The sequence below is a fragment of the Chiloscyllium punctatum genome, chromosome 32 (genome assembly GCF_047496795.1).
Source record: "Chiloscyllium punctatum isolate Juve2018m chromosome 32, sChiPun1.3, whole genome shotgun sequence".
Taxonomy (NCBI): domain Eukaryota; kingdom Metazoa; phylum Chordata; class Chondrichthyes; order Orectolobiformes; family Hemiscylliidae; genus Chiloscyllium; species Chiloscyllium punctatum.
Window position 1 is genome coordinate 53,981,338 of NC_092770.1, and position 14,070 is coordinate 53,995,407.

The following is a 14,070-nucleotide window of genomic DNA, read 5'->3' on the forward strand; positions in this document are numbered from 1 at the left end:
CAGGGAGGAAAGGGTCGTGTGAGGGAGCCGTGGTTTAATAAGGAGTTGGAATCCCTTGTTAAATGGAAGAGGGCTGCCTTTGTAAAGATGAGGCGTGAAGGTTCAATAGGGGCAATTGAGAGTTATAAGGTAGCCCGGAAGGACCTGAAGAGAGAGCTAAGAGCAGCAAGGAGGGGACATGAAAGGTGCTTAGTTGGTAGGATTAGGGAAAACCCTAAGGCTTTCTATAGGTATGTTAGGAATAAAAGAATGACTAGGGAAGGAATAGGTCCAATCAAGGATAGTAATGGGAAGTTGCGTGTGGAGGCTGAAGAGATTGGGGAGGCGCTGAATGAATACTTTTCGTCAGTATTCACTCAGGAACAGGACATTGTTGTCGATATGAATACTGAGGCACGAATAAGTAGAATGGATGGCTTTGAGATATGTAAAGAAGAGGTGTTGGAAATTCTGGCAAGGGTGAAAATAGATAAGTCCCCTGGGCCTGATGGCATTTATCCCAGGATTCTCTGGGAAGCAAGGGAGGAGATTGCAGAGTCATTGGCCTTGATTTTTGTGTCCTCTGTGTCGACAGGAGTAGTGCCAGAGGACTGGAGGCTAGCAAACGTGGTTCCCTTGTTCAAGAAGGGGAGTAGGGATAATCCTAGTAACTATAGGCCAGTGAGTCTCACTTCTGTTGTGGGCAAAGTCTTAGAGAGAATTGTAAGGGATAGGATTTATGCACATCTGGATAAGAATGATGTGATCAAGGATAGTCAGCATGGTTTTGTGAAGGGCAGGTCGTGCCTCACAAACCTTATTGAATTCTTTGAGAAGGTGACTAAGGAGGTAGATGAGGGGAAAGCGGTAGATGTGGTATATATGGATTTTAGTAAGGCGTTTGATAAGGTCCCCCATGGTAGGCTACTGCAGAAAATACAGAGATATGGCATTGAGGGTGAGTTGGAGGTTTGGATTAGGAATTGGCTCTCTGGAAGAAGACAGAGGGTAGTAGTTGATGGCAAAGGTTCATCTTGGAGTGCCGTCACTAGCGGTGTTCCGCAAGGATCTGTTTTGGGACCATTGCTGTTTGTCATTTTTATAAATGACCTGGAGGAAGGGTTAGAAGGTTGGGTGAGCAAGTTTGCGGATGATACGAAAGTCGGAGGAGTTGTAGACAGTGAGGAAGGATATGGCAGGTTACAGCGGGATATAGAGAAGCTGCAGAGCTGGGCAGAAAGGTGGCAAATGGAGTTCAATGTAGCTAAGTGTGAAGTGATTCACTTTGGTAAGAGTAATAAAAAGATGGATTACTGTGCTAATGGTAGACTACTTGGTAGTGTGGAAGAGCAGAGGGATCTTGGTGTCCATGTACACAGATCTCTGAAAGTTGCCACCCAGGTAAATAGTGCAGTGAAGAAGGCATATGGCGTACTGGCTTTTATTGGTAGAGGAATTGAGTTCCGGAGTCCTGAGGTCATGCTGCAGTTGTATAAGACTCTGGTGCGGCCGCATCTGGAATATTGTGTGCAGTTTTGGTCGCCATACTATAGGAAGGATGTGGAGGCACTGGAACGGGTGCAGAGGAAGTTTACCAGGATGTTGCCTGGTATGGTAGGAAAATCCTATGAGGAAAGGCTGAGGCACTTGGGGTTGTTTTCATTGGAGAAAAGAAGGTTTAGGGGTGATTTGATAGAGGTGTACAAGATGATTAGGGGGTTAGATAGGGTTGACAGTGAGAACCTTTTTCCACGTATGGAGTCAGCTATTACAAGGGGGCATAGCTTTAAATTAAGGGGGGGTAGATATAGGACTGATGTTAGGGGTAGGTTCTTCACTCAGCGAGTCGTAAGTTCATGGAATGCCCTGCCAGTAGCAGTAGTGGACTCTCCCTCTTTATGGGTATTTAAGCGGGCATTGGATAGGTATATGGAGGATAGTGGGTTAGTGTAGGTTAGGTGGGCTTTGATCGGCGCAACATCGAGGGCTGAAGGGCCTGTACTGCGCTGTATTCTTCTATGTTCTATGTTCTATGTTCTATCCTCTTTATCTTTATTCCAACAAGTGCTCATCAAGATATCCTGGCACTTTATCAGCAATTCAGATGGATATCAATCCTTAGTTGAAAGATGGATCCATCATTTTCGTCTCTTCCTCAAGCTATAGATTACCGTCAGCTGATTTTCTCTTCTCCGTAGGAGTAAAATTAACATTCTTGAAGTTTCTTTTGTCAGGAGGAAGTAGATTGCCACTAACTAATGCTTTAGTCCAGGTTTATTCTGCAATGTAACAACCCAAAACTCAGCTTAGTTTCTCTTGCTTAATTGTTTTTGATAATATTGGATATAACTAAAGTAGACTGGCTACCGTACAACTGTGTCTCAGTTTCTCTGAAACACAGCTTTCTCGCTCATTTATCAATATGCTCCTTGAAAGCGCTTATTCTCTTTTGAGATAGAAACAGAGAGATATACAGCACAGAAACAAACCCTTTGGTCCAACCTATCCATGCTGACCGGATATCAGAGATAGATTTAGTCCCATGTGCCAGCATATTCCTCTAAACCCTTCCTTTTCATACACCCATCCAGTTGCCTTTTAAATATCCAAGGAGATAGTGAGGAAAGAGATCAGTCTGAGACTGGTACAGTTGAGAAAAGGAGTAAGTCGAATAATCTGGGCAGGCAGGAACAAAGCAGCGAACAAATTAGGACTGATAAATTAAACTGCATTTCATTGAATGCAAGAGCCCTAACAGGTAAGGCAGATGAACTCAGAGCAAGGTCGGGAACACGAGGCTGGGTTATCAGATAATTACACTCATTCATTTACCACTTAATTACTTTCCTTAAAGCCAATCCTAATACATACTTTATTTTTTGAAATACAATTGTTTCCTTGAAAACTTCAAAGTTAATCCCTTCCTTTCCAACTTTTAAGTCCCAATGCTTTGATCCCCTCCTGTGAGTGCAATAGTCTTTGTCCCATTACACGTGGACTTTCACTCTCATTAAATTCCATCAAAATTGGTGTGAAAGAATGATTACTAAAAGAAAGAAAGACTTGTTTCTATAATAAACTTTTCAAGATCATCAGCCTTTTCAAAATACTTTACAACCAATAAGTACTTTGTTGTCATGCAATCATTATTGCAAAATAGCAGCTAATTCAAGCTCAGCAAACCCAAATAGAATAAAATTCATAGAATCCCTACAGTGTGGAAACAGGCCCTTCGGCCCAACAAGGCCACACCGACCTTCTGAAGAGTAACTCACCCAGATGCATTCCTCTATTCTATTATCCCATATTTACCCTTCACTAATGCACCTAATCTACACATCCCTGAAAACTATGTGGCAATTTAGCATGGCCAATTCACCTATTTTGCACATCTTTGAACTGTGGGCAGAAACCCATGCACATACGGGTAGAATGTGCAAACTCCACATAGACAATCGCCCAAGGCTGGAACTGAACTCGGATCCCTGCGCTGTGAGGCACCAGTGCTAACCACTGAGCCACCGTACTACCCCAAATGTACAGAAATGTGGATAATAAGCAGAAAATTGTGATAGATTGATCAATAAGTGGTGTCCAAGATACTGGTCACGATTCCCTTGTTTTTCTGCAAATGCTAGGAGATCTTTATCATCTTCAAAGTTTGGGAGAAGATTTGTAGTTCGGGTGCTCGTTGTTGTGGTTCTGTTCACCGAGCTGGGAATTTGTGTTGCAGACGTTTCGTCCCCTGTCTAGGTGACATCCTCAGTGCGAACAGAACCACAACATCTTTATCAACTGTCCTGGCATATAGCTGGACCTCTGTTTAATGGCCATCTAAAAGAAATGTCACATCTGACAGTGCAGTACTCCCTCAGCACTGCATTCGACTGTTTTTGTGTAGAGATTATGCTGTCTCAAGCCTTTCCCAGAAAACAGCAAATTGTCTTCAAGTTATTAAGCACGATGTGAGGAATGTTCAATGAAGAACTGTACTTTGCATTTTCTATTTTATTTGAATGCAAGTCAAATAAATAACCATAAGCCTCCCCCAGTTGAGAATAGTATCTGACAGACAGTTATTGTTGGGCAATGACTTATTTTAAAGAGGTGTAACCATCAACCAGTGCATCTATCCAATTACCTGGTTCTTTTCCACTGGCTGCTTGAAATGACAAAAGAGTGTAGAAAGAAGAGAAAATAAATTAGCCAATGATTGAAAAAAAATAAATCCACAGAAACTATTTATTTAACAAGGCTCCACAAGGGACTAGAAAAAAACAGCTTTAGTGAAAGGTCCCATGAGGCAGATTAATGCAATGAACTGAAGGAGATTCTGAAGCTCACCAAATGAGATTTTAATGAAGCAATATGCATTTGCAGAAGTATGGTTTAGTTCAATGGGAAACAATACTCATGACAAAGTGTTCAATTAATTATCTCAATTGGCTCTCTATGCCACATGGATAACTATATCAAACATACCAACCTTCGATTTTGGCATACTCTGATAGGTGAGAGTAATTGATCAAAGCAGCCTTCTCTAGGCATTTTCGTACTACTTTCTTGACATCTTCAGGTGGCACAGGAGTGGCTATGTCTTTCATCAGAACCTTTATCAAAGAAAATAAGCAAATGTATAAAGTATGCAATGCCTCACATGACATTTTCTCTCCTAACATCCCCACTTAATTTTCATGGAATCATATCATCCTTACAGTGTGGAAGCAGGCCATTCACCCTATCGAATATACACCGACCCTCTGAAATGCATTCCACCCAGGCCCAGGCCCCTCCACCCCATCCCTGTAACCCTACATTTCCCATGGCTAATCCACCTAGCCTGCACATCCCTGGACACTACATGGCAATTTAGCATGGCCATCTTTGAACTGTGGGAGGAAACCAGAGCATCTGGAGGAAACTTTTGCGGATTCGGGGAGAATGTATTCACACAGACACACACCCAATGTTGGAGTATTCTTTATTATTTTGAAAAGACCCATTTGTGCTGAATTCTCCCTTTTGACTTGTCTACCGACTGCTACTGGAAGTACATATGTGAAAATTATTTGAGGACAGAATTGGTCCTGGTTATGATGTCCACTGCAAATGAACAACCCATTGACATTCACTATCCTGGTTATTTATTGATGAATTGACAATATGAAAGTAGTGGATTACATCTGATGTTCATGAATATATTTACTCTGTATCGTATATCACCAGTAGGAAAGGAGGGAATAAAAGAACAAACTGTGAGGAAAAAATCTTAAAGTCTTTGATTCCATGTCAATATGGCACTGCTATTGCTGCCCTGTACTATGAATAAATTACTAACATTTTAATTTTAATATATGAAAACAGCCCAGGTGCATCTTGAAATGTAAATGAAGGATAATCTGCATTCTCAGTAAAACAAATGCTGGAGACCTGAAATCAAAAGAAACAAGAAGTGTTGCATTTATGAAAAGAGTTATGTTTGACTTGAACCCAAAGAGAAAATGCTAGAAAATCTCAGCAGGTCTGGCAGCATCTGTAAGGAGAGAAAAGAGCTGATGTTTCGAGTCTAAGTGACTCTTTGTCCAAGCTAAAAGCTTGGACAAAGGGTCAGTTAGATTCGAAACGTCAGCTCTTTTCTTTCCTACAGACGCTGCCAGACCTGCTGAGATTTTTTAGCATTTTCTCTTTTGGTTTTAGATTCCAGCATCTGCAGTAATTTGTTTATATTCGACTTGAGCCTGTTTCTCTCTGCAGATGCTGCTGGACCTGTTGAGCGTCTTTCGCATTTGGTTTTAAGAATTTTGTTTGTGATTGTTTCACAGTGAAAAGGAGGTCAGTTTTATCATTGAACTTTTCTTGATGATGATAGAAACTGAACAATTGATTATTGCTGCCTGCCTTTTTATGATCTAACACAAAACTGAATCGCATTCATGCTCTCCAAGGGCATTTAGACCCCTATTTTTCGCATAAATCCTCCCTTCATAAAGGTGGATGCTGCAGAACAGATGGGAACATTCCAATGAAGTCATGCTGGACTTGAAACATTAAATGTACTTCTCTCTCCACACCTGCTGCCAGGCCTTCAGATTATTCCTAGCACTTTCTGTTCCTATTTGTCCCATGTACAGTATTTCTTTAGGGCTGTTCTAATAACCACAAAAACTATTCTGACAAAAAAAGTCCCTTTCTTTGTGAAATCATTAAGTTTTCTAGCTTCTGCACTGCTGTTGGTCATCTGGTCCATGCTCATTAATTTCTTCAAGCTGCATTTTCACCTTTGCTTTATGTGTAATTATAATGTCTTCTGCTTAAATGCATATGGTAGAAGAGTTTACTTGAATCTCATTTATCCAAGCACAGCAAAACCATAAAGACTTCCACCATATCCCTTCTTAGTCCTCTCTTTTTAAGAGAAAAGTCACAGGGTAATCAATCTTTCCTCATACATTACTCCTTTAAATTCTGAGGTTCCTGCACCCACACAATTCACTAAAAATGCCATAAGTTCTGTATATAAAAATAGACAGTTCTCAAAAGGCTGCATCTGCTGACACCAGACACGTTTTAAAAAAAAGCTAATAAAATTAAGCTAGTGAACATTTAAAATGAAAAGAACTGAATGAAAGAGTATGTTGGTAAATGTAAAACAGATCTGAAGCAAGGCAGATTATACAAAAAAAACTTCAATCGGATTTTTTATTGTGCATACACATGTGCAGAATCAGAAAAATCAAAAGTGGGCATGTGCAGTTAGCAATTATCAGTATCTGCAAACACTTCATTCTCAAAATGTCTCACTAATATCAAAGACCGTGTTCGAATAATGTCTCCTCATGTGTGTGTTCTACCTTTGCTATGCATCCAATATTCAATGGCAATGTTGTGCTGATTATTTTAGTGGCCTGTCCAGTGTTATCAATGTACAATGAACCTACTTATTAATAAACATATTAAAGTCCCTTGACTACATCCATAACTTTTTTTTTGCAATTGCACCTGTCAGCTAAAACTAATTAATTGTTCGCAGCTCCTCCTTAATGGTCAAAATAATGAAAATCCCCATTGAATTGCAGCAAACAAATGATTCTCTTTAAATACTTCTACTGCTTCTTGTTTAACTGTCAACGCTTGGGCTGACAAACTGGAAATGGTGCTCATAGCATGCCCTGAATATAATATCTGAAACCATAGGTAAAGGGGGTATTTCTGAATTTAATTGAAGAACCATCTAGCCAATGGATATTACCTTACTATGCATAAACAATCATGGATATTGAAGGAAAGTTTCAATTCATAAAGCCTAGAAACATGTTTATTTCTCTGCTTATTGAAACCTTTCCAAATACATTTGGATGGCTAAGAGAACTAACTGTGGAATCATGAATCACAAATTATACTACAGTTCTATTAAGTTACTTTGCATAAAAGAAATAAGACTTATCAACATGATTTATGAAACATCTTGACTTATTAATGCATGCAACAAAGGGCAAAGGTATTAAAACAAAACTAAGAATTAAGAATACACTTTCATCGCAATTTGAACATACCCTTTCAAGCAAAGAGAGTGTGGCTTTTAGTGCACCTTCTGGTCGTCCAAATGGAAAACAATACCTAGGACATGAAAGAAAAATTCAGAAATCTTTAATGTTAAAAAAAACAATAGCACAATTTATATAATAAGTTACGGACGTCAAGTAGGGCTTGCTAAATGCATATAATCGTATCATCAAATAATCAATTATACCAGTGGTTAATCAGTAAAGAACAAACTGGATATAATTGGAACAAATTACATCAAAGAGCAGGGCACCTCATCTTTTGATTGGGAACTATGCAGAATTTTGGATTCAACTTTAAATTCAAAAATTTTAAATCATTACCCTTGCCCTATTTTGATTTGTTTGTTTCTTGAAGGTTTGGAGTTTCTCTCTTATTTCCTTTACTTTGCTTTCACACGGTAGGTATTCATAATCCTTAATTCAAAAAGACCTTCTTTTCATTCGCTAACCTATTCCACAATCACTCTTTAAGCCATGCAACCTTTTGCAAGCTCCTTAACCCCTCAGACTATCACAGACTCCTTTTTGTGTTTTTTTTCCCTCCCTCCGCTCTACTGGCTCAAACCTTTCTCAGTCCAAATAGAAGGTCACAAACCTGAAATGTTTGCTCTGTTTGTCTCCCCACTGAGTTGCTAGACCTTTTGAGTCGAGAGTGTGGTGCTGGAAAAGCACAGCAGGTCAGGCAGCATCTGAGGGGCAGGAGAATCAACGTTTCGGGCATGAGTCCTTCATCAGGAATGACCTTTTGAGTGTTTCCAGAACTATCCAATGTCTGGAAAGGTTTGACATTTGTTTTAGACTTTCATGTGTATACGCAACTTTTTAAAATTAAAATTTGAAGAGCTAAAGAGAAAATAACCTGCATTTAATTAGTCTTTATAGAGGTTTATAAAATCATGATCGGCATGGATAGAGTAAATAGACAAGATCTTTTCCCTGGGGTGGGGGAGTCCAGAACTGGTTGGCATACATTTATGGTGCAAGGGGAAAGATTTAAAAGGGACCTAAGGGGCAACTGTTTCATTTAGAGGGTAGTGCATGTATGGAACGAGCTGCCGGGGAAATGGTGGAGGCTGGTATTATTACAACATTTAAAAGGCATCTGGATGTGTGTATGAATCGGAAGGGTTTAGAGGGATATGGGCCAAGTGCTGGCAAATGGGACTAGATTAGGTTAGGATATCTGGTTGGCATGGACGAGTTGGACTGAAGGTCCATTTCTGTACTGTATATCTCTTTAACTATGACTCAAGTTACTTTCACAAACTCAGACATCTGAGAGCACTTTGTAGCCAATTAACTAACTTTGTAGTCACTGTTGTAATGGGGTAAACATAGCAGCCAATATGCAAAACAATCTCTTACAAACAATACAATAACCATCTTAAACTGTAACATTGATTGAAGAATACATATTGGCCATGGCACTTGGAAATAAACCTGTCTGCTCTTCTTCAAAAAATGCTTATGAGATATTTTACAAATCAGTCAAGATCACAGATAGGGCCTTAGTTTAATATCTTGCCTCAAAAATGGCTCTACCAATAATGTCGCATAGCCTTAGCTTCACACTGGAGTGACAGCCTGGACTTCTGTGCACAAGTCTATGGAATGGAACTTGAACCCAAAACCTTTTGACTCCAAGGTGAGTGAGTGATTGATTGAGCCATTGTTGACATTGCAAATTACAGTTTTAGTGAATACTTTGTGGTATAAAGCTGAGTGATAAATTTCTGTATTGTCTAATTGGAAGAGCTACATCCTAGAATAGAATCATGCACCTGAAAATAATACAAAAGTGAAAGCATTAAATTGTGTAAAGTTACAGCATTCAAAGGTTAACCAGTGCTGTGGTATCTCAATACAATTCAGCTGCTGACAAGCTCTGCATTCAAACTTCTCATACAACCAAACCATATACTCTTGTTCATCAATGCAAGTTAATCAAGAGTCATAAGTAGCGTTATTTGTTATTTCTACCATGTACCAACTGACACAGTAAAAATGAGACAGCGTTCCTCGAGGACTGAGGGTGCTACATGGACAGCACAAACTGTGCAATCATACACAGGGCGGCATAAAGTGCATAAGAAGTGCAAAACACGTAAGACAGCGTAGAAATTCCTGACATATCAAGACTATAGGCACAATGGTGTACAAATTACAGTGTAATAAAAGAATGACAAATAATAAAACATCGTTCTAGTAGCAATTCAAAGTTTGCAAAGTGTTTCAGATGGAATAGAGTCTGATCATATTATGATAAGGAGCCTGATGGTCTGGGAGAAGAAACTGTTGCACAGTCTGGCCGTGAAAGACCGAATGCTCCAGTATCTTCTGCCAGGTGGCTAGAGGGAGAAGAGTTTGAGTGAGGGGGGTGTGGTATCTTCCACAATGCTATTAGCCTTTTGGATGCAGTGTGTGGAGTAAATGCGGAGGGTAGAGAGACCCCGATGATTCTCTCAGCTGTCCTCACGATCCATTGTAGGGGCTTAAGATCCGAGATGATGCAATTCCCAAACCATGCAGTGATGGAGCAGCTCAGGGTACTCTTAATGAACCTTCCATAGAATGTGGTGAGGATGGGGGGTGGGAGGTGGGCTTCCCTCAACCTATGCAGAAAGTAGAGATGCTACTGAGCTTTCTTGGCTATGGAGCTGGTGTTGAGGAGCCAGGTGAGATTCACTGCCAAGAAATTTAACGCTCTTCACGATCTCCACAGGGGAGCTGTCGATGTCCAGCAGAGAGTGGTCGCTCTGTACCCTCCTGAAGTCAACAATCATCTCTTTCATTTGGTCCACATTCAGAGACAGTAGTAGTTCTTCCATATTTGACACTTCGTAATATTATGGTATTGCTGTGCTGACACGACAAATTCTGCACATCTAAAAGGAAGCTATACTTGCAGTGAGTGGCAATGAGAACAGAAGCATCAGTATCGTATTCCTATTTCTGACCTGTGCTCTTTTCGATTGTAGCTCTCTGCTGGACGTGTGAGATCAGTGCTTAACACCATTGAATCAATCGTCAGTCTTTGACAGTCAGTTCAATGAATCAAATCTGTTTTGGAATTTGCTCCAATATCTGAAATAGACTTTGGGAACCAGGGCACTAGGGTAGGTAGAAAAAGCATATTTGCTTAAACTTAAACCTTAATAATTTTATGAGAAAATAAAATTAAAATAGATTAGGTCATATTGATGAGAAAACATAACTAAAGTTGACGTCTTCAACAAAAAAACTGCAAGCAATGGTTAAATGCTTGAATATTTTATTGAATATTGACTTCCAAATGAAAATTGCTGATGAATAAGGTTAACATTACAGTAATAAAGTAATGTGTAATGCTTAAGCAGCTTTATTCCTGCAAAAATATCATTTTCAGTATGTTAGCTGATAAATCACAGATTAGATAAGATCAAGGTGACTGTTATTTCTCTGGGATTGGTGATGTTTAAGGATTAGTTAATAAACCTTTATATGTTGCTATAGCTCGTTTTGAAGTTTCTATGATTACTTGCCCATCCACACTGCAGATTTCCACCAACTGTCTATGTAGCACTATGTTGCACACTACACCTGTCCATAAACAGTGCATTTCCAGTTTTATATCTCAACTATCTTAACTGGACGAGAAAAAATATTGATTAGAGAAAAATACAATATTGTAATAATTACTTTGTGTTGAGATCTATAAAAGACATGTCAAGAATTTGCTTCTGTCAGATATTGTTCAAAGTCCTAATCTACTGTCAGCATATGAGAGATACTTGTTATTAAGCAGTCAAGCCTGTATGATTAGATTAGATTCCATACAGTATGGAAACAGGCCCTTCGGACCAACCAGTCCACACCGACCCTCCGATGAGTAACCCATCCAGACCCATTTCCCTCTGACTACTGCACCTAATACTATGGGCAATTTAGCGTGGCCAATTCACTTAACCTCCATATCTTTGGACTGTGGGAGGAAACCGGAGCACCTGGAGGAAACCTACACAGACACAGGGAGAATGTGCAAACTCCACACAGACAGTCGACCGAGGCTGGAAACAAACCTGGGACCCTGGTGCTATGAGGCAGCAGTGCTAACCACTGAGCCACTGTGCCGCCACAGTATCTATTTTGTTTCAGCTTAAACACCAATTCTAGGGTCTTAGCTCATAAGTTAAATAATTTTAATCCATAAGTATAACCTATTCAGTTTACTTTTCTAAAATAAATGAGCAACATATTTGTTGTTGTACTTTACTTGCTTCCCTAAGTAGGTTTTCATGAGCAGATAGGCATAATCTCTGTGTTGTTTTGCCAATTATCTATTTCCATTAGGATGTGACTGATTGAATGCTACAGATCCCAAGGATTACATGTACTACTGAATATAAAGGAGATCTCCCTGCAAATGTTCTGAACACTGATCAAAACTTCTGACTATATGATTAACACAGCCTAATTTCTGAATGGGTTCAATGTTTGATTACATAAATCAAATCAGTGCTTAGTGTTTTGCACCAACTGTTTAGTTCAATTTCAGGGTTATTGATCATGGAATAGCTTAGAGGTAAAAACAATAACTGCAGATGCTGGAAACCAAATTCTGGATTAGTGGTGCTGGAAGAGCACAGCAGTTCAGGCAGCATCCAACGAGCAGCGAAATCGACGTTTCGGGCAAGAGCCCTTCATCAGGAAGGGCTGATGAAGGGCTCTTGCCCGAAACGTCGATTTCGCTGCTCGTTGGATGCTGCCTGAACTGCTGTGCTCTTCCAGCACCACTAATCCAGATCATGGAATAGCTTGTCAGCTCATGCAGTGTATGCAGATTCATGCAAGCATTCAACAGATTGCTGAGCAAGTTCCCAGATGTGGCAGATACTGTTGCATTAGGAGGTAGGTGTGATGTCGGATAATTTACCTCATCATCAGTCTAAGATCATGGTTGACCAAGAGTGAGTTCTTTTTTATACATTTATTTTCTCCCACTTTGTTCTTATTTATAAACTATAAATTCACCAAACATTTCGCAGTTCCAATTGAAGGTCTGAAAAGTTAGATGGCTGAGTTGTTTTCATTGATCCTCACTCGATCTCAATTTTGGGTCAGAGACCTGGAAGCAGCCCTGGCAGGATGCCACTTGTAATCTTCCCTGAAGGAGGGAAATTAGGAAGTTGTTCCTGTGTGCTGTAACAAACAATGGATGGTAGTTGGACTAGGAAAGGGTGATCCCAATAAAATAGCCAGTAGGTAGGCGGGAACTACTGAGTGAGACAAATCACTATGATACCTCAAAATGGAGATTATTTCTGCAACTTTGGGAAAAAAAAATAGAAATCCCATATGGCCATAGCTGTCTGGCCATGTTTGGAGATGGAGTAAAGGCATCATTGGCGCCTGACTTGCCAACCAAGTAATCATCTCCAAAGAGCAGGAGGCTGTGCTCGATAGGTCCACCTCAAGTTTCTCACTAATTTGATTAGATTAGATTAGATTAGATTACTTACAGTGTGGAAACAGGCCCTTCGGCCCAACAAGTCCACACCGCCCCGCCGAAGCGTAACCCACCCATACCCCTACATCTACATTTACCCCTTACCTAACACTATGGGCAATTTAGCATGGCCAATTCACCTGGCCTGCACATCTTTGGACTGTGGGAGGAAACCGGAGCACCCGGAGGAAACCCACGCAGACACGGGGAGAACGTGCAAACTCCACACAGTCAGTCGCCTGAGGCGGGAATTGAACCCAGGTGAACTGACTGCCTACCTTCCTTGGATAGCTTAGCTGTACATCATTGAACAGGTTAGACTCAATGAAGGCTACTCTCCTACTTTTTCATATGGGTGCATCAGAACAGTTGAACAAAATTAATATCCTTTGAAGTTGAAAACATAGAATAGGAGCAAGAGTAGGTCATTAAGAGTTTCCAATCTGCACTGCCATTCTATATGATCACAGGGTATCATCCAACTCAATATCTTGTTCCCACATCCTCTGCATATCCATTGATCCCTTTAGATCTAAGAAATACATCTACCTCTTTCCTGAAAACATTCAAATGTTTTGGCCTCAGGCACTTCTGTGGCAGAGAATTCCACAGGCTTGCCACTCTTCAGGTGAAGAAATTTCTCCTAAGAGGAATTTGTTAAGTGTGTACAAGAAAATTTTCTGATCAGTATGTGGATGTCCCTTCGGAAGAAGGTGCAAAACTTGACCAACTCTTGGGAAATAAGACAGGGCAAGTGACAGATGTCAGTGGGGGAGCACTTTGGAGCCAGCGACCATAATTCTATTCATTTTAAAACAGTGACGGAAAAGGACAGACCGAATCTAAAAGTTAAAGATCTACATTGAAGAAAGGCCGATTTTGATGGTATTAGGCAAGACTTTCAAAAGTTTCAAAAGTTGATTGGGGGTGAACGTCTGAAGGTAAATGGATGGCTGGAAAATGGGAAGCCTTCAGAAATGTAACAATGAGAGTCCAGAGACAGTATGTTCCTGTTAGAGTGAAAGGAAAGACTCGTAGGTG

At 40.2% G+C, this 14,070-nt stretch overlaps 1 protein-coding gene across 13 annotated transcripts in view; it reads right to left on the minus strand.

Moving 5' to 3' along the window:
- LOC140458187 (calcium-dependent secretion activator 2-like) overlaps window positions 1-14,070 on the minus strand; it is a 746,655-nt gene that overhangs the window by 197,861 nt on the left and 534,724 nt on the right. For 7 of the 13 annotated variants that reach the window (XM_072552415.1, XM_072552410.1, XM_072552407.1 and 4 more), the window contains exons 15-17: window positions 7,533-7,596; window positions 4,466-4,589; window positions 4,121-4,141 (exon numbers count right to left, since the gene is read on the minus strand). In XM_072552415.1, coding sequence (XP_072408516.1) covers window positions 4,121-4,141; window positions 4,466-4,589; window positions 7,533-7,596 — 209 coding nt within the window. The remainder of the gene's footprint in view (window positions 1-4,120; window positions 4,142-4,465; window positions 4,590-7,532; window positions 7,597-14,070) is intronic. The other 6 variants (XM_072552419.1, XM_072552418.1, XM_072552420.1 and 3 more) reach the window with 2 other exon arrangements.